Source organism: Nycticebus coucang, chromosome 18 (genome assembly GCF_027406575.1).
Source record: "Nycticebus coucang isolate mNycCou1 chromosome 18, mNycCou1.pri, whole genome shotgun sequence".
Lineage (NCBI taxonomy): Eukaryota > Metazoa > Chordata > Mammalia > Primates > Lorisidae > Nycticebus > Nycticebus coucang.
Genome location: NC_069797.1, coordinates 33,908,155 through 33,921,611, shown reverse-complemented (window position 1 = coordinate 33,921,611; position 13,457 = coordinate 33,908,155). Strand labels below are relative to the sequence as shown.

General features: G+C 36.6%; 1 protein-coding gene across 4 annotated transcripts in view; it reads right to left on the bottom strand.

The window, feature by feature from the left end:
- Positions 1-13,457, bottom strand: part of NF1 (neurofibromin 1) — a 308,789-nt gene that overhangs the window by 233,021 nt on the left and 62,311 nt on the right. For all 4 annotated transcript variants that reach the window (XM_053567657.1, XM_053567660.1, XM_053567661.1 and 1 more), the window contains exon 4: positions 10,033-10,223. In XM_053567657.1, the coding sequence (XP_053423632.1) occupies positions 10,033-10,223 (191 nt within the window). The remainder of the gene's footprint in view (positions 1-10,032; positions 10,224-13,457) is intronic.

Below are 13,457 nucleotides of genomic sequence, written 5' to 3'. Positions count from 1 at the left end.
ACACAATAAAGGAATGATATAAATTAACAGACACTCAAGAGAACTATCAACCAATGATAAGGTATCAATCTTATTTGTATTTTTTAAATTTCATATTAACATGAGAGTACAAATGATTATGTTATAAAGTTTGCATTTCTAAGGTAAAAGTGAAGTTGTAGGTGAACCCTTCATCTGGGGCTTACATTGTGCACATTAGGTGAGAGCTTACCCATCCCGCCTTCTCCTCCCTCTGCCCCCCTTGAATATACCTGTGTTTTTCTCTCCTGTGTGTGTATAGTTGTTTTACTATTGGTTTCATACTGAGTATACTGGATACTTGCTTTTCCATTCTTGTGATACTTTACTAAGAATGTTCTTTAACTCTATCCAGGTTAATGCAAAAGATGTAAAGTCTCTCATCTTTTTTATGGCCGAGTAGTATGTATTCCCTGGTATACACACACCAAAGTTTATTAATCCATTCATGGGTTGACAGGCACTTGGGTTACTTCCACGTCTTGGCAATTGTAAACTGAGCTGCAATAAATATTCTAGTGCAAACGTAATAAAACGACTTTTTTTTCTTCTGGGTAGATACTTGGTAATGGGATTGCAGGATCAAATGGAAGCTCAACTTTGAGTTCTTTGACAATTCTCCATACTTCTTTCCAAAGAGGCTATATTAATTTGCAATCCCACCAAGAGTTTAAAAGTGTTCCCTTATCTCCACATCCATGCCAAGATCTGCAGCTTTGGGACTTTGTGACATGGGCTATCCTCGCTGAGTTAGTTGGTATCTCAGAGTGGTTTTGGTCTGCATTTCTCTAATGATAAAGCATGACCACTGATGGTCGTTGCTTAGATTTGTCATTTCATTAGATATTGCAAAGTGATGAGCATGTTTTCATGTTTGGCCATTCATCTGTCTTCAGAGAAGTTTCTGTTCAATTCTTTTGCCCACTTATAAACGGAATCGTTTGTTCTTTTTTCTTGTTGACTAAATTCCTTTGTCAATTTCACACCATGCAAATACCTCCTCCGATTCTGAAGATTGTCTGTTTGCTTTAGTTGTTGTACCTTTGGCTCTGCAAAAGCTTTTTAGCTTGATCATGTCCCATTTATTTATTTTTGGTATTGCTGCAATTGCCAACGCAGTCTTCTTCATAAATTCTTCTCCAAAGATGATAGCATCAAGAGTTTTTCTCACACTTTCTTGTACAATTTTTAGTGTTTCATGTCTTAGATTTAAATCTTTTTGCATTCATCTTGCATCAATTTTTGTAAGTGCAGGTACAGTTTCAGTCTTCTACATGTGGCTAACCAGTTCTCTCTGCACCATTTATTAAATATGGATTCTTTTCTGCAGTGTGCTTTTGTTTGGTTTATCAAAGATCAAATGGCAATATGTGGCTGGATACATCTCTAAGTTCTCTATTCTATTCCTTAGATCTGCATCTCTATTTTTGTGCCAGTACCATGCCGTTTTGATAACTGCATATAACCTGAAATCTGGTAATGTGATGCCTCAAGATTTGTTTTTATTTCTTAAAATTGCATTGGCTATTCATGGGTTCTTCTGACTCTACATAAAACAAAGTACTATTTTTCTTTAAGTTCTTCAAAGAATGATGTTGGTTTGATAAGGATTACATTGAATCTACAGATCACTTTGACTAGTATGGACATTTTAAATAAACTTTTTTAAGAGTGTCTCACTCTATTGCCATGGACAGAGTATCATGGCATCACAGCTCACAGAAACCTCAAACTCACGGACATGAACAATCCTCTTGCCTTAGCCTCCTGAGCAGATGGGACTACAGGCATATGCCACTGTGCCCAGCTAGTTTTTCTATTTTTAGTAGAGATGAGGTCTCACTCTTGCTCAGGCTGGTCTCCAACTCCTGAGTTCAAGCAATCCACCCACCGCCTCAGCCTCCCAGAGTGCTAAGATTACAGGCGTGAGCCACCGTGCCCAGCCCCATTTTAGTAATGTTGATTCTTCCCAGCCATAAGCATGGTATGTTCTACCATTTGTTAATGTCTTCTGCTATCTCTTTTCTCAGGGTTTTGTAGTTGTCTTTACAGAGATCCGTCCCATCCTTTGTTAGGTACATTCCCAGGTATTTCATTTTCTTTGAAGCTACTGTGAAGAGTATTTTGCCTTTGATTTCTTAGCTTCACTGTTATTGGCATATACAATGGCTACTGGTTTGTGGACACTGAATTTGTATCCTGAGATGTTACTGCATTCCATGATCACTTCCAGGAGCTTTGTGATTTAGACCCTGGTGTTTTCCAAGTATAAGAGCATTATCAGCTACAAAGAGTGAGAGATTGATGTCCTCTGTCTCCTTTGAATACCCTTGATGTCCTTCTCTTACCTAACTGCACTGGCTAGAACTTCCAGCACTATGTTGAATAGCAGTGATGATAGAGGATGTCCTTCTCTGGTATCAGTTCTAAATGGAAATGCTTTCAGTTTTACTTCATTCAATATGATACTGACTGTGGGTTTGTCATAGATGACTGTCTTAAACTCTATCAGTTTAAGAAATGTCCCATCTTTGCCTATTTTCTTAAGTCTTCTTGTCAGAAAAGAATGCTGAATTGTGTCGAATGCTTTTTTTCTATCTACTGAAAGGATCGTATGGTCTTTGCTTTTGCATCTATTTATGTGCTGAATTACATTTACAGATTTAAATATGTTAAACCAACTTTGCATCACGATAAAGCCCACCTGATCAAGATGCATAATTTTTTTAACATGTAGCTATGTTCTGTCTGCTAGGATCTTATTGAATATTTTGCATCAATATTGATTAATAATATCAGTCTGTAATTTTCCTTTTTGTTGGGTCCTTTCCTGGTTTTGGTATCAGGGTGATATTTGCTTCCTAGAACATGTTGCCTTCCTTCTCTATGTTTTGGACTAGGTTCTGCAATACAGATACTAACTCCTCAGTGAAGGTTTGGTAGAAATGTGGTATAAAGCAAGCTCGTCCAGTACTTTTCTTTTGTGGAAGGTGCTTAATTGTTATTGCATTTCAGTGCTTGAAATTGGTCTATTCAAAATTTCTTGTTTGTATTCTGATTTGAATAAACCAAATGAAGAAGCCATTTCTAAAATAATGAAAAAAATTAAAACACAAATTTGGTAAAAGGTGATATTGAGGAATTATGGGTTTTGCTAGGTATGACAATAAGATTATAGTTAAATTTTTTAAAATCTATTTATTAGAGATACATACTGAAATATGCACAGGTGAAATGACAACGATGTCTGGGGTTTGCCTATGAAGACTAAAAAAGAAAGGAAGAAACAGGGCTGCTTGCAGTGCCTCACACCTGTAACCCCAGAACTCTTGGAGGCCAAGACAGGTAGATTGCCTGAGTTCAGAAGTTTGAGACCAGCCTGATCAAGAGCGAGACCCTGTCTCTGCTAAAAACAGAAAAACTAACCAAGCATGGTAGCATACGCGGATAGTCCCAGCTACTTGGGAGACTAAGGCAAGGGGACTGCTTGAGCGTAAGAGGTTGCTGTCAGCTAAGACACCACAGCAGTCTACCCAGGGCATAGAGTGACACTCTGTCTCAAAAAAGAAAAAAAGAGATAAATCAAGAAACACAGCATGCTGATAATAGCTGAAGCAGAGTGAGAGATACACGAGGTCTGAAATACTATTCTCTCTCACATGCATATTTTACAAATATTTCCGCAATGAGTTTTTTAAAATTCAAATTTCAAATATGTAGAAATTGTATTATTCTCACTATTCATGTCAAGTAGACTTCGGAATCATAAATCATACTTTACATTCACAAGGTACATTTACTTTGTATTCAAAAAACCAGTAAGCCTTTTTTCATCACCCTTCTCACATCTGTACATGTGTCTATATGATTACTAATGTCTCTCCTTCACAGTAAAATAAAGCTAATGATAGAAATCTTTTTAAACCCTAAAACTTCATTTAAATTGAATATGAAGTTATCATAAATGTAGAAATATCTAACACTTAAAAGGCCAATCATGGTACCTCATTCCTGTAATCCCAGTGCTTTGGGAGGCCAATGTGAGAGGACTGCTAGAGGCCATGAGTTTAAGACCAGCCTGAGCAACATAGTGAGACCCTGTCTCTACAACAAATTAAGTGGATGTGGTAGTACCTGCCTGTAGTCCTGGCTACTTCAGAGGCTAAGGAGGGAGGATGGTTTAAAATCAGGAGTTCATGGTCACAATGAGCTATGATCATGCCACTGCCCTCCAGCATGGATGACAGAGTTAGATCCTATTTCTAAAATAAAAAAGAAAAATGTAACGCTAACAAAAATGCAGATATCTGAAAACTAATAAAGAAATTCATTTGCTAAACAACAACAACAAAAAAAATAGCCGGGCATTGTGACGGGCACCTGTAGTCCTAGTACTTGGGAGGCTGAGGCAAGAGAATCACTTAAGCCCAAAAGTTGGAGGTTGTTGTGAGCTGTGACACCAGGGCACTTTCCCATGGCAACATAGTGAGACACTGTCTCAAAAAAGAAAAAGAAAAATTCATTTAAGCCTAAATAAAAAAGATTAAATTTTTCTTCTATTTTTCCATTAAAAACCATAGGGGTCAGATTTTTTATTTTTTTTGTAGAGACAGAGTCTCACTTTACCGCCCTTGGTAGAGTGCCATGATGTCACAGGACTCACAGCAACCTCCAGCTCTTGGGCTTCCGCGATTCTCCTGCCTCAGCCTCCCGAGCAGCTGGGACAACAGGCGCCCGCCACAACACCCAGCTATTTTTTGGTTGCAGTTCAGCCTGGCCAATCTATTAGATTGTGATACCTAATAAGGCATACTCACTGTTCATATTTATATACATCAAAAAAGTAATAAGCAGCAGAATGGAAATTACTAGTTTTTATAAATTGAGGAATAGAGATGTGATAAAAAAGCATAAATACTATATTGTCTTATTGGTTAAGTATTAACTTGAATTTTAACCATTTTAGTGCTTTAAAATTGACTTACTAATTGCACTAGCCTTTCAATTGCTGAAAATGAAATCAATCCTATTTCTTCCTTCCCAAATTCTCCTTTAGTCTTTAGCTAACATTAAAATTATTTAAGCACTCACTTACACTCTAAAGCAGGGTTGTCCAACCTGCAGTTGCATGTTAATTTTGAGGATTTTTTTTTTTTTTTTGCTTATCTATAGTTTTGGATATCACGAAAAGTATGCACAAATTTTTTTTTGCTAATCAGCTTTCATTAGTGTTAGTGTATTTAATGTATGGCCCAAGACAACTCTCATTATCCTGAAGTGTGGCAGAGTGGGGGGAAAGGTTGGACACCCCACCTAAAGCTCTTCATATCATCAGGATGACAAAAGCTTAGCAGTAGAAGCAGTGAAGTAGTGGTCCTCAATGATTTACGTGTTAAAACTTTATGTGTTAAAAACTTCTATGCTGCAAAGAGCATAGAAATAAGAGTATGAATCCTTAGAAAACGTAACATAATAGATCAGCAACACCAACTTATGAAAAGCTGACTCTTACACATGTTTGTAACAAATGGAAGAAAAATGTTCCTCTTATGTAGTCTGCTACCTCTACAGGGGCAGTGGGAGAAAAAGATATCAAGTGTGGAAACCTATCACTAAAACATCTAAAAAGACCAGGTACACCGAATAACAAGAAGGTATTTTAAGTAAACAGAAATACAGTAAAAACTCCATCCATCCACTCAGAAATTAAGTGGAAAGTGAAAACCAGAGAACTTAAGTGCATGATCTGATCCTACAGCAAAGAAAGGATGAGGGAGGTTTTTGATCTCCTTAACCTAACATAGCAGCCGTGGAAGCGAACATTCACATGGAGACTGTACCTTAATAATGCAGGGATCAGAACCTGGGTTCTGCATAAAATATGAACTACTAAGAACTATGTACTTACTAAACAAAAAGAGAAAGAAAAAGAAAATCTACCAGCACAAAGAAGTTTATCTGCTCTGCCTAAGCTCTGAGGAAATGAAAAAAAGTCACTAGAACTGTTACATTAGAAGAGTTTAAGGTCCAAATTTATACTACCCATACAGTTTGGGACTGAGAAAATTAACAAAAAAATAGATCTAGAGCTAGGCAACAAGCAAACACAATTGCAAAACCATCACTAGAACACTACAGCAGCTCAAGACTACAATAGATCCTCAATGAAAATACAACCCACACTAAAGGTAAGTCTGCAACCATAGATTACAAAAGGCAATTAATTCCTTACAAATGAGTGTCAGCACAAACATAATTTTAAAGTATTAAAGAGAATATAAAATGTTTTAAGTGATCAGAAGTATACAACAAGAAACTGAAAATAATTTTTAAAAATAAACCATAAAAAATAGATCTGTATGGAACCAAATAGTAAATTATAAAATCTGGCAGAGCCTTGCCCAGAAAAATAGAAACATAAAAATAAAAACAAAAATTGTAAAGAACACGATTACTTTAAAGTCATTTGGCTGCTGCCTCTGGTGGTGTGTCAAATTCAATATTCTGAAGTATCCAACTACCACAAAACAACTAGGTCTAGTGCAGCTACATAGAAATTTTGTGGCGAAACCAGCTAATCTTCTACATAAAAGGGTACTATGAGCCACAGAACATGATATACTCCAGCTACTTTGAGACCTATCACCCATCTTCATCTAAAGAAAAATGAAGGTCAAAATTGCAAAAACCAAATCTTAAACTTAATGGAGAAAAATGAATTGTCAGGGAGAATGGTCAAACAACACATTTTCATGATTCTGATTCACCTATTATATATGAAATATAAAATCAATCTTTAGAAAGAACTGCCATTCGGAGGTTGCTGTGAGCTGTGTGACGCCACGGCACTCTACCGAGGGCCATAAAGTGAGACTCTGTCTCTACAAGAAAGAACTGCCATTCAAGTATATTTTTAAGCCACCTAATAATATAACAGCAATGTCATAAGATGTCCTCACCTAGGTTCAGCACCTGTTGCTCAGTGGTTAGGGCGCCGGCCAAATATTCCAAGGCTGGCAGGTTTGAACCCGGCCCAGGCCTGCTAAACAACAGTGACAACTCAACAAAAAAAAAAGCTGGGTAATGTGGCGGGCACATGTAGTCCCAGCTATTTGGGAGGCTGAGGCAAGAGAATCAGAATCACTTAAGCCCAAGAGTTTGAGGTTGCCATGAGATATGATGCCACAGCACTCTACCCAGGACAACATAGTGAGACTTTGTCTCAAAAAAAAAAAACAAAGAAAAAAAGATGTCCCCACCTAAATTAAACCATCATAGTGCTCTTTTAAGATGATCCTCTAACACAGTGGTTCTCAACCTTCCTAATGCCTCCTAATGCCACGACCCTTTAATACAGTTCCTTATGTTGTGGTGACCCCCAACCATAAAATTATTTTTCATTGCTACTTCATAACTGTAATTTTGCTACTGTTATGAATCATAATGTAAATATCTGATATGCAGGATGTATTTTCATAGTTACGAAGGGGTCGTGACCCACAGGTTGAGAACCACTGCTCTAACAAGATCAGCTCCTATTTCTGGCATAAGCTAAATGAAAGGTAAATTCATTTGTCTGAAACATGTTATTTCATAGATCCCATTTTTGAGTAATCTGTCTCCTGAAAACTCTTGAAAATTTTAGGCACTTAACTTATATTTTGGTGACAATGAACTAGATGCAGGAAATAATAAAAGTTGTCCATTTTTACACATCTGCAAAATTCCAAAAAATCCGTGGTGGATAAAATATTTCTAAAGTTTTCAAAGGTGACACAAAGCAACTCATGTGTGGATAGAGTAAAAAAAATTTATTTTTTGATCACTTTCTACCTTCAAGATAAGATTTCAAATAGTAAGGCTAGTCTAGCAGTCACCTAAATGAAAAGGGTTTGGGAATGTCGTGGGGCGAGGAGGCAGCTGAGATAAGACTCTCACTCTGTAGTCCAGTGCCATGGCCTCAGCCTCGCTTGCAGCAACCTCAAACTCCTGGGTTTAAGTGATTCTTGTGCCTCAACATCCCGAGTAGCTGGGACTACAGGGGCTATCACAATACCTGGCTAATTTTTCTACTTTTAGTAGAGACAAGGTCTCAGTCTTGCTCAGGCTGGTCTCAAATTCCTGAGCTCAAGGGATCCTCCCATCTCAGTCTCCCAGAGTGCTAGGATTAAAGGCATGTAGTCCCACTGTGTCTAGCCAGAAAAGAACTTTTCCTTTTTATAATTTTCCAGCCTCCTATTCCCTAGGTGTTTGATACTTTGCTGATTCAATCAATGTATTAGCACTCAGAATGTGAAATGTTATTACTCAAACGATTTCATGACAACATTGTTCTATCACACAAATAATTATCTAAGATTATCACAATAATCTTATATAATAATCATACATCTTTAAAACCTTAATTTTCTTTAGGACAGAAATTCTGTTAAGGTTGAACAATATTGTTGTCTAGCATTATAACTATAGATAGAGCCAGGCGTGGTGGCTCACGCCTGTAACCCTAGCACTCTGAAAGGCCAAGGCGAGCGGATTGCCTGAGCTCAGGTGTTTGAGACCAGCCTGAGCCAGAGTGAGACCCCGTCTCTAAAAATAGCCAGGCACTGTGGCAGGCACCTGTAGTCCCAGCTACTTGGGAAGCTGAGGCAAGAGAATCACTTGAGCCCAGGAGTTTGAGGTTGCTGTGAGCTATGATGCTAGGGCACTCTACTGAGGGTGACAAAAGTGAGACTCTGTCTCAAAAAAAAAAAAAAAAAGAAAAGAAAAAATATCTATCTATAATGTCTACAACTTTTGTTTAAAGAATTGTAGGACTTTGAAGTCGATCAATTCCCCAAAACATCACAGCACAAATTCTCAAATTATGATGTATGTTCTCATTCACATCTGTTGGAAAACAACAGAAGAATGAGTGACTATAACTAATTGGAAGTCCACTATTAATGAAATACTGACAAGCCAAAGATGGAAGTACCAAAGAGGACCGGTTTTCTCTATTCTGTACTAGTCTTTGATTCACTAAGTGGTTTCTGTCATACTTCCTAGTTAGTCATAATTAAGAACACATTTGACTTGCATAAGAAAGGCAAATCATTTGCATAAAAGCAAGTTCCAGAGTTACTTGCTACTCTTATAATTCTATCCCATAGAAGATCATATACACCAATTTCTCCATCTGTAGCATATTACAACTACTGCTCACAATGATTTTGAATCATCAATAGAAGTTTTAATTATATTTATAATACATCTTTAAAACAAAGAAGTATATTTTATAAAAAGGATTTCATCAAAATACAGTTAAAATAGAAGCATAGGGAAGCAACCTAGTATAATGAAATTAATATAAATTCTGAGACCAACCTTAGATTTTTGGGTCCTGTGTTATTCAGCATATCATCTTAACTTTTTGAGTATTAGTTTGCTTACCTATAAAATGCGCACAGTATCACCTACCTTTCCAGAGATGCGGTGAGGACAAGACAGCAGAACACATGATGCAAATACTCCATAAATAGGAATATTTTACATATACTTATTAAACACACTCCACTTTCTGGAGAATTCTACTTCTGCAATTATTTCCTTGTGCTTCTAAGCACAAAAAAACAAGTTAGGTTTTTTTGGTATCTTTGATCTTCTGATAAGGAATAAAGTTGTGAGATCATTACAATTCTATTCTTATCAATTACTGAATCTGATTATCTGATTTTATTTAAAGGAATAGTATGTTTAAAAAACCAAACCAAAAATTCATACCTAATGCCTTTTATTTTAAAAAGCCTGGTCACGGGAGATATTTTTCCCTAAAATTTAGACTTCAAGTTTATAACAACATACACATTTAATTGCCACACATTAATATCACATTTCATAATTAAAATCTCAAAGTAATGAAGAGAAAAATTCTACAAAAGCCCAGAAAAAACTCATTTTGGTTAACTTATTTTTATGCAGACAAAGACATCTAAAATTCATTTTACTTCAATTGTCCTCTGTGGATTTCACACTAACCTGGTAGAAATTCGACTAAAGACTGCATTAAAGTTGTTGCAACTGAGGGAAAATAGAACCCCAGAGGCAGAATTCCGAAGTTCAGCTGCGTGTTGGTTTCCTTCACGACAGGTGTGAAGAAAATGGCAGATTTCTGGCAGCAACTGTTTGACCAGCATCGTTTCATCTAATCTCATCGTGTCCTTTGGTTGCTAAAACAGAAATAATCACATAATTCTAAAACTGTCTTAACTTCACCTCTAAACATTTTCTATTGTGAAAATTTTCAAACATATGGAAAAGCTGAAATAGTATAAGGAACACTCATATATCTATCACCTAGATTCAACAATTATTAACATTTCATCATATTTATTACATCTGTTTTAGATAAACTAAAAAAGAGGATGGCTGAGGCGGTGCCTGTGGCTCAAAGGAGTAGGGTGCCGGCCCCATATGCTGGAGGTGGTGGGTTCAAACCCAGCCCTGGCCAAAAGAAAGAAGGGGATGGCTGGCCACAGTGGCCTATAATCCTGGCTACTAAGGCTGAGGCAGGAGAATACCTGAAGGCAAGGAGTTGCAGACCAGCCTGAGGAACATAGCAAGACACCATCTCTAAAACAAAAATTTTAAAATTAGCCAGGTGTGGTGAAATGCACTTGTGCTCCCAGTTACTGAGGAGGCTGAAACAAGAGGACTGCTTGAGCCCAGGAGTTCAAGGCTGCAGGAAACTATGATCCTCCCACTGTACTCCAGGCTGGGTGACAGAGCGAGACAGTCTCTTCAAAACAAAACAAACAAACAAACAAAAAAGATGATTCTCTCTCTCATCTATAATCACAATTAAAATCTAATTCTCCATTTATCCTCACTCCTGCTTGCTCTTATTCACTGAAGGAGTCCTTCTGTTCCTGGGAATCCCCTCTTTACTATGAGTTCTAAATAAACTTTACTCATATTGATTGGCAAGGTTGTGTCATTTCCAAACTTCCAAATAAGTTCTGAGATGAGCAATCACACATGTCTGTGTGCAGACTGACCAACACAGATACGACTTACTACAAGTAATTTTGATTTGGTTGAATCATTTCAAGTTATAAACATAGTATCACTACATACCTCAGCTTCTCTTAAAAATAAGGACTTTCTCTAACATTAACTTCAGTACAATTAACACACAGGAAAAATAAACAATTCCTTGTATCATCTAATACTAAATCTGTATTCAAATTTCACCAATGCCCTCCCCCCAAAATCTTCCTTAGCTTTTTTTTTAATTCAATGAGGATCCAAAAAGGGTTCAGAGACTGCAATATTATTATGTTCCTTTAGTTTATGTTAGAGCAATCTCCCCACACATCTTATATACTATCTATGACATTGGCTTTAAGAAACGGGGCCAGTTGCCGTATAGAAGGTTCCATAGTCTTGATTTAAGTATTTCTTAGCAATATAATTTAGCTTGTTCTTCCAGTTACTATATTTTCTATAAGCTAGAATTTAAATCTGATGGTCTGTTTGGATTCAGGTTAAACATTTTAGGTAATTCAGTAAGTTCATCACATCATGAGCACATAATGCCAGGTGGTCCCCTCTAAATGATATCAAGTTTGATATCTTTGATGGCAGCATTGATATCTCTATTTTGTAATTATCTACTCTACAATTAACAAATAACGGATAAGCTATTCTGCAGGTTTACTATTTTACCTAACAGTTTTGGTATCCGCATATGAATAACAATTTTGATAAGATGAGTAGGATGATGAAGAACAAAAATTTATATAAAAGTGTACAATACTCTATTTTTTTCTGTTTTGTTTTTTAGTGACAAGCTCTCTCTTTCACCCAAGCTGCAGTGCAGTAGTCCAATCGTAGCTCACTGTAAGCTCAAACTCTTAGGCTTAAGTGACCCTCCTGTCTCAGCCTCCGAAGTAGCTGGGAATATAGGCATGTGCCACTTCATCTAGTTAAAAAAAATTATTTTTTGAGACAGAGTTTCACTATGTCATCCTCAGTAAAGTGCCATGGCATCACAGCTCACAGCAACCTCCAACTCTTGGGCTTAACGATTCTCTTGCCTCAGCCTCCCAAGTAGTTGGGATTACAAGCACCTGCCACAACACCCGGCAATTTTTTTGGTTACAGTTGTCATTGTTGTTTAGCAGGCCCAGGCCAGGCTTGAACCCACCAGCCTTGGTGTATGTGACCAGCACCCTTCCCACTGAGCTACAGGTACAACCACATCTAGCTAAATATTTTTTTTTTTTTTTAATTTTTGTAGAAATGAGGTCTCACATGTTGTGCAGGCTGGTCTAGACTTCCTGGCCTCAAGCAATCCTTCCACTTGGATCTCCCAAAGTACATAACCCACTCCACCAACCTCCACTCAGATTCTTAATTATAATCCAAGAGCTTTCAGATCCAAATACACTGAAATACATGTATAGTAAATAAACAGATTTCACAAAAACCTGCAAAATTCAAGTTACAATGCCTATTTCTTGCTTATAGTATAACCAAACAATGCAGATGTTGAAACCAACTCCAAATTAGTAAATAAAAATCAGAAAAGTATTAAATATTTTGAATAATAGTCATATGCCCAGGGATAAAAATAAGATTCCTCAAATTATACAAAATTTTTACTCCTAATAAGATAGTGGTAAATATTAGTTCTTTTTCATTTAGCTATTCCAACTACTTATATGATAAACATATGTTTGAAGGCTCAATTCTTAAAACTGCCTCAACTCAACTGAAAATCAAGACCTAAAACTAAAAATCAAGAGACATCTGTAAAATTATTAAAGGCAATCCAAGAAAATAACAATTGTTTGATAATATATTTAATGAAAAAAATTTATATTTATTTTCAATAGAGCAGGCCAAAATATTACCTATTTTATCTATTACATTAGTTTATATAGGGTCCATTTATTAGCATTTTAACTAATCTATCTCCCAAGAGTATTAGATCAAACAGGAACCAATAATACCAGTGATCTTCTTCCAAAATACATTTATCATTATCTCTCAATGATAAAAGTTAATGGAGAAAAGCTATGGCACTAGAAGAGGCAATAAACCATCCTGCCCCCATTCAATGTTGGGTGTGGCTAATATATCAGTTATTTACAATCAAAGTAATAATACCACTACAAAGAACTGATTTAGGAGTTTTAAAATTGCCTTGCTTCCCAATTACATCATCCTATGTTAATAGCCCTTTTGCTCTTTCACTCCATTTTACAAATGAACAACAGTGTGTTAAAATTAACAGAAAATACCAAGCTAAAACAACTAGTTTACCCTCAATTTAAGTAGAAAACTTACAAACACTGTCCCACAAGTTTGGAATATAGTCAAGGGACAAGAAGAGAGTTCAAAATATAATGGTTAGATTTTGTGGTCTGTAGGCTTACCTTGGGGTACATAGTTGTGTC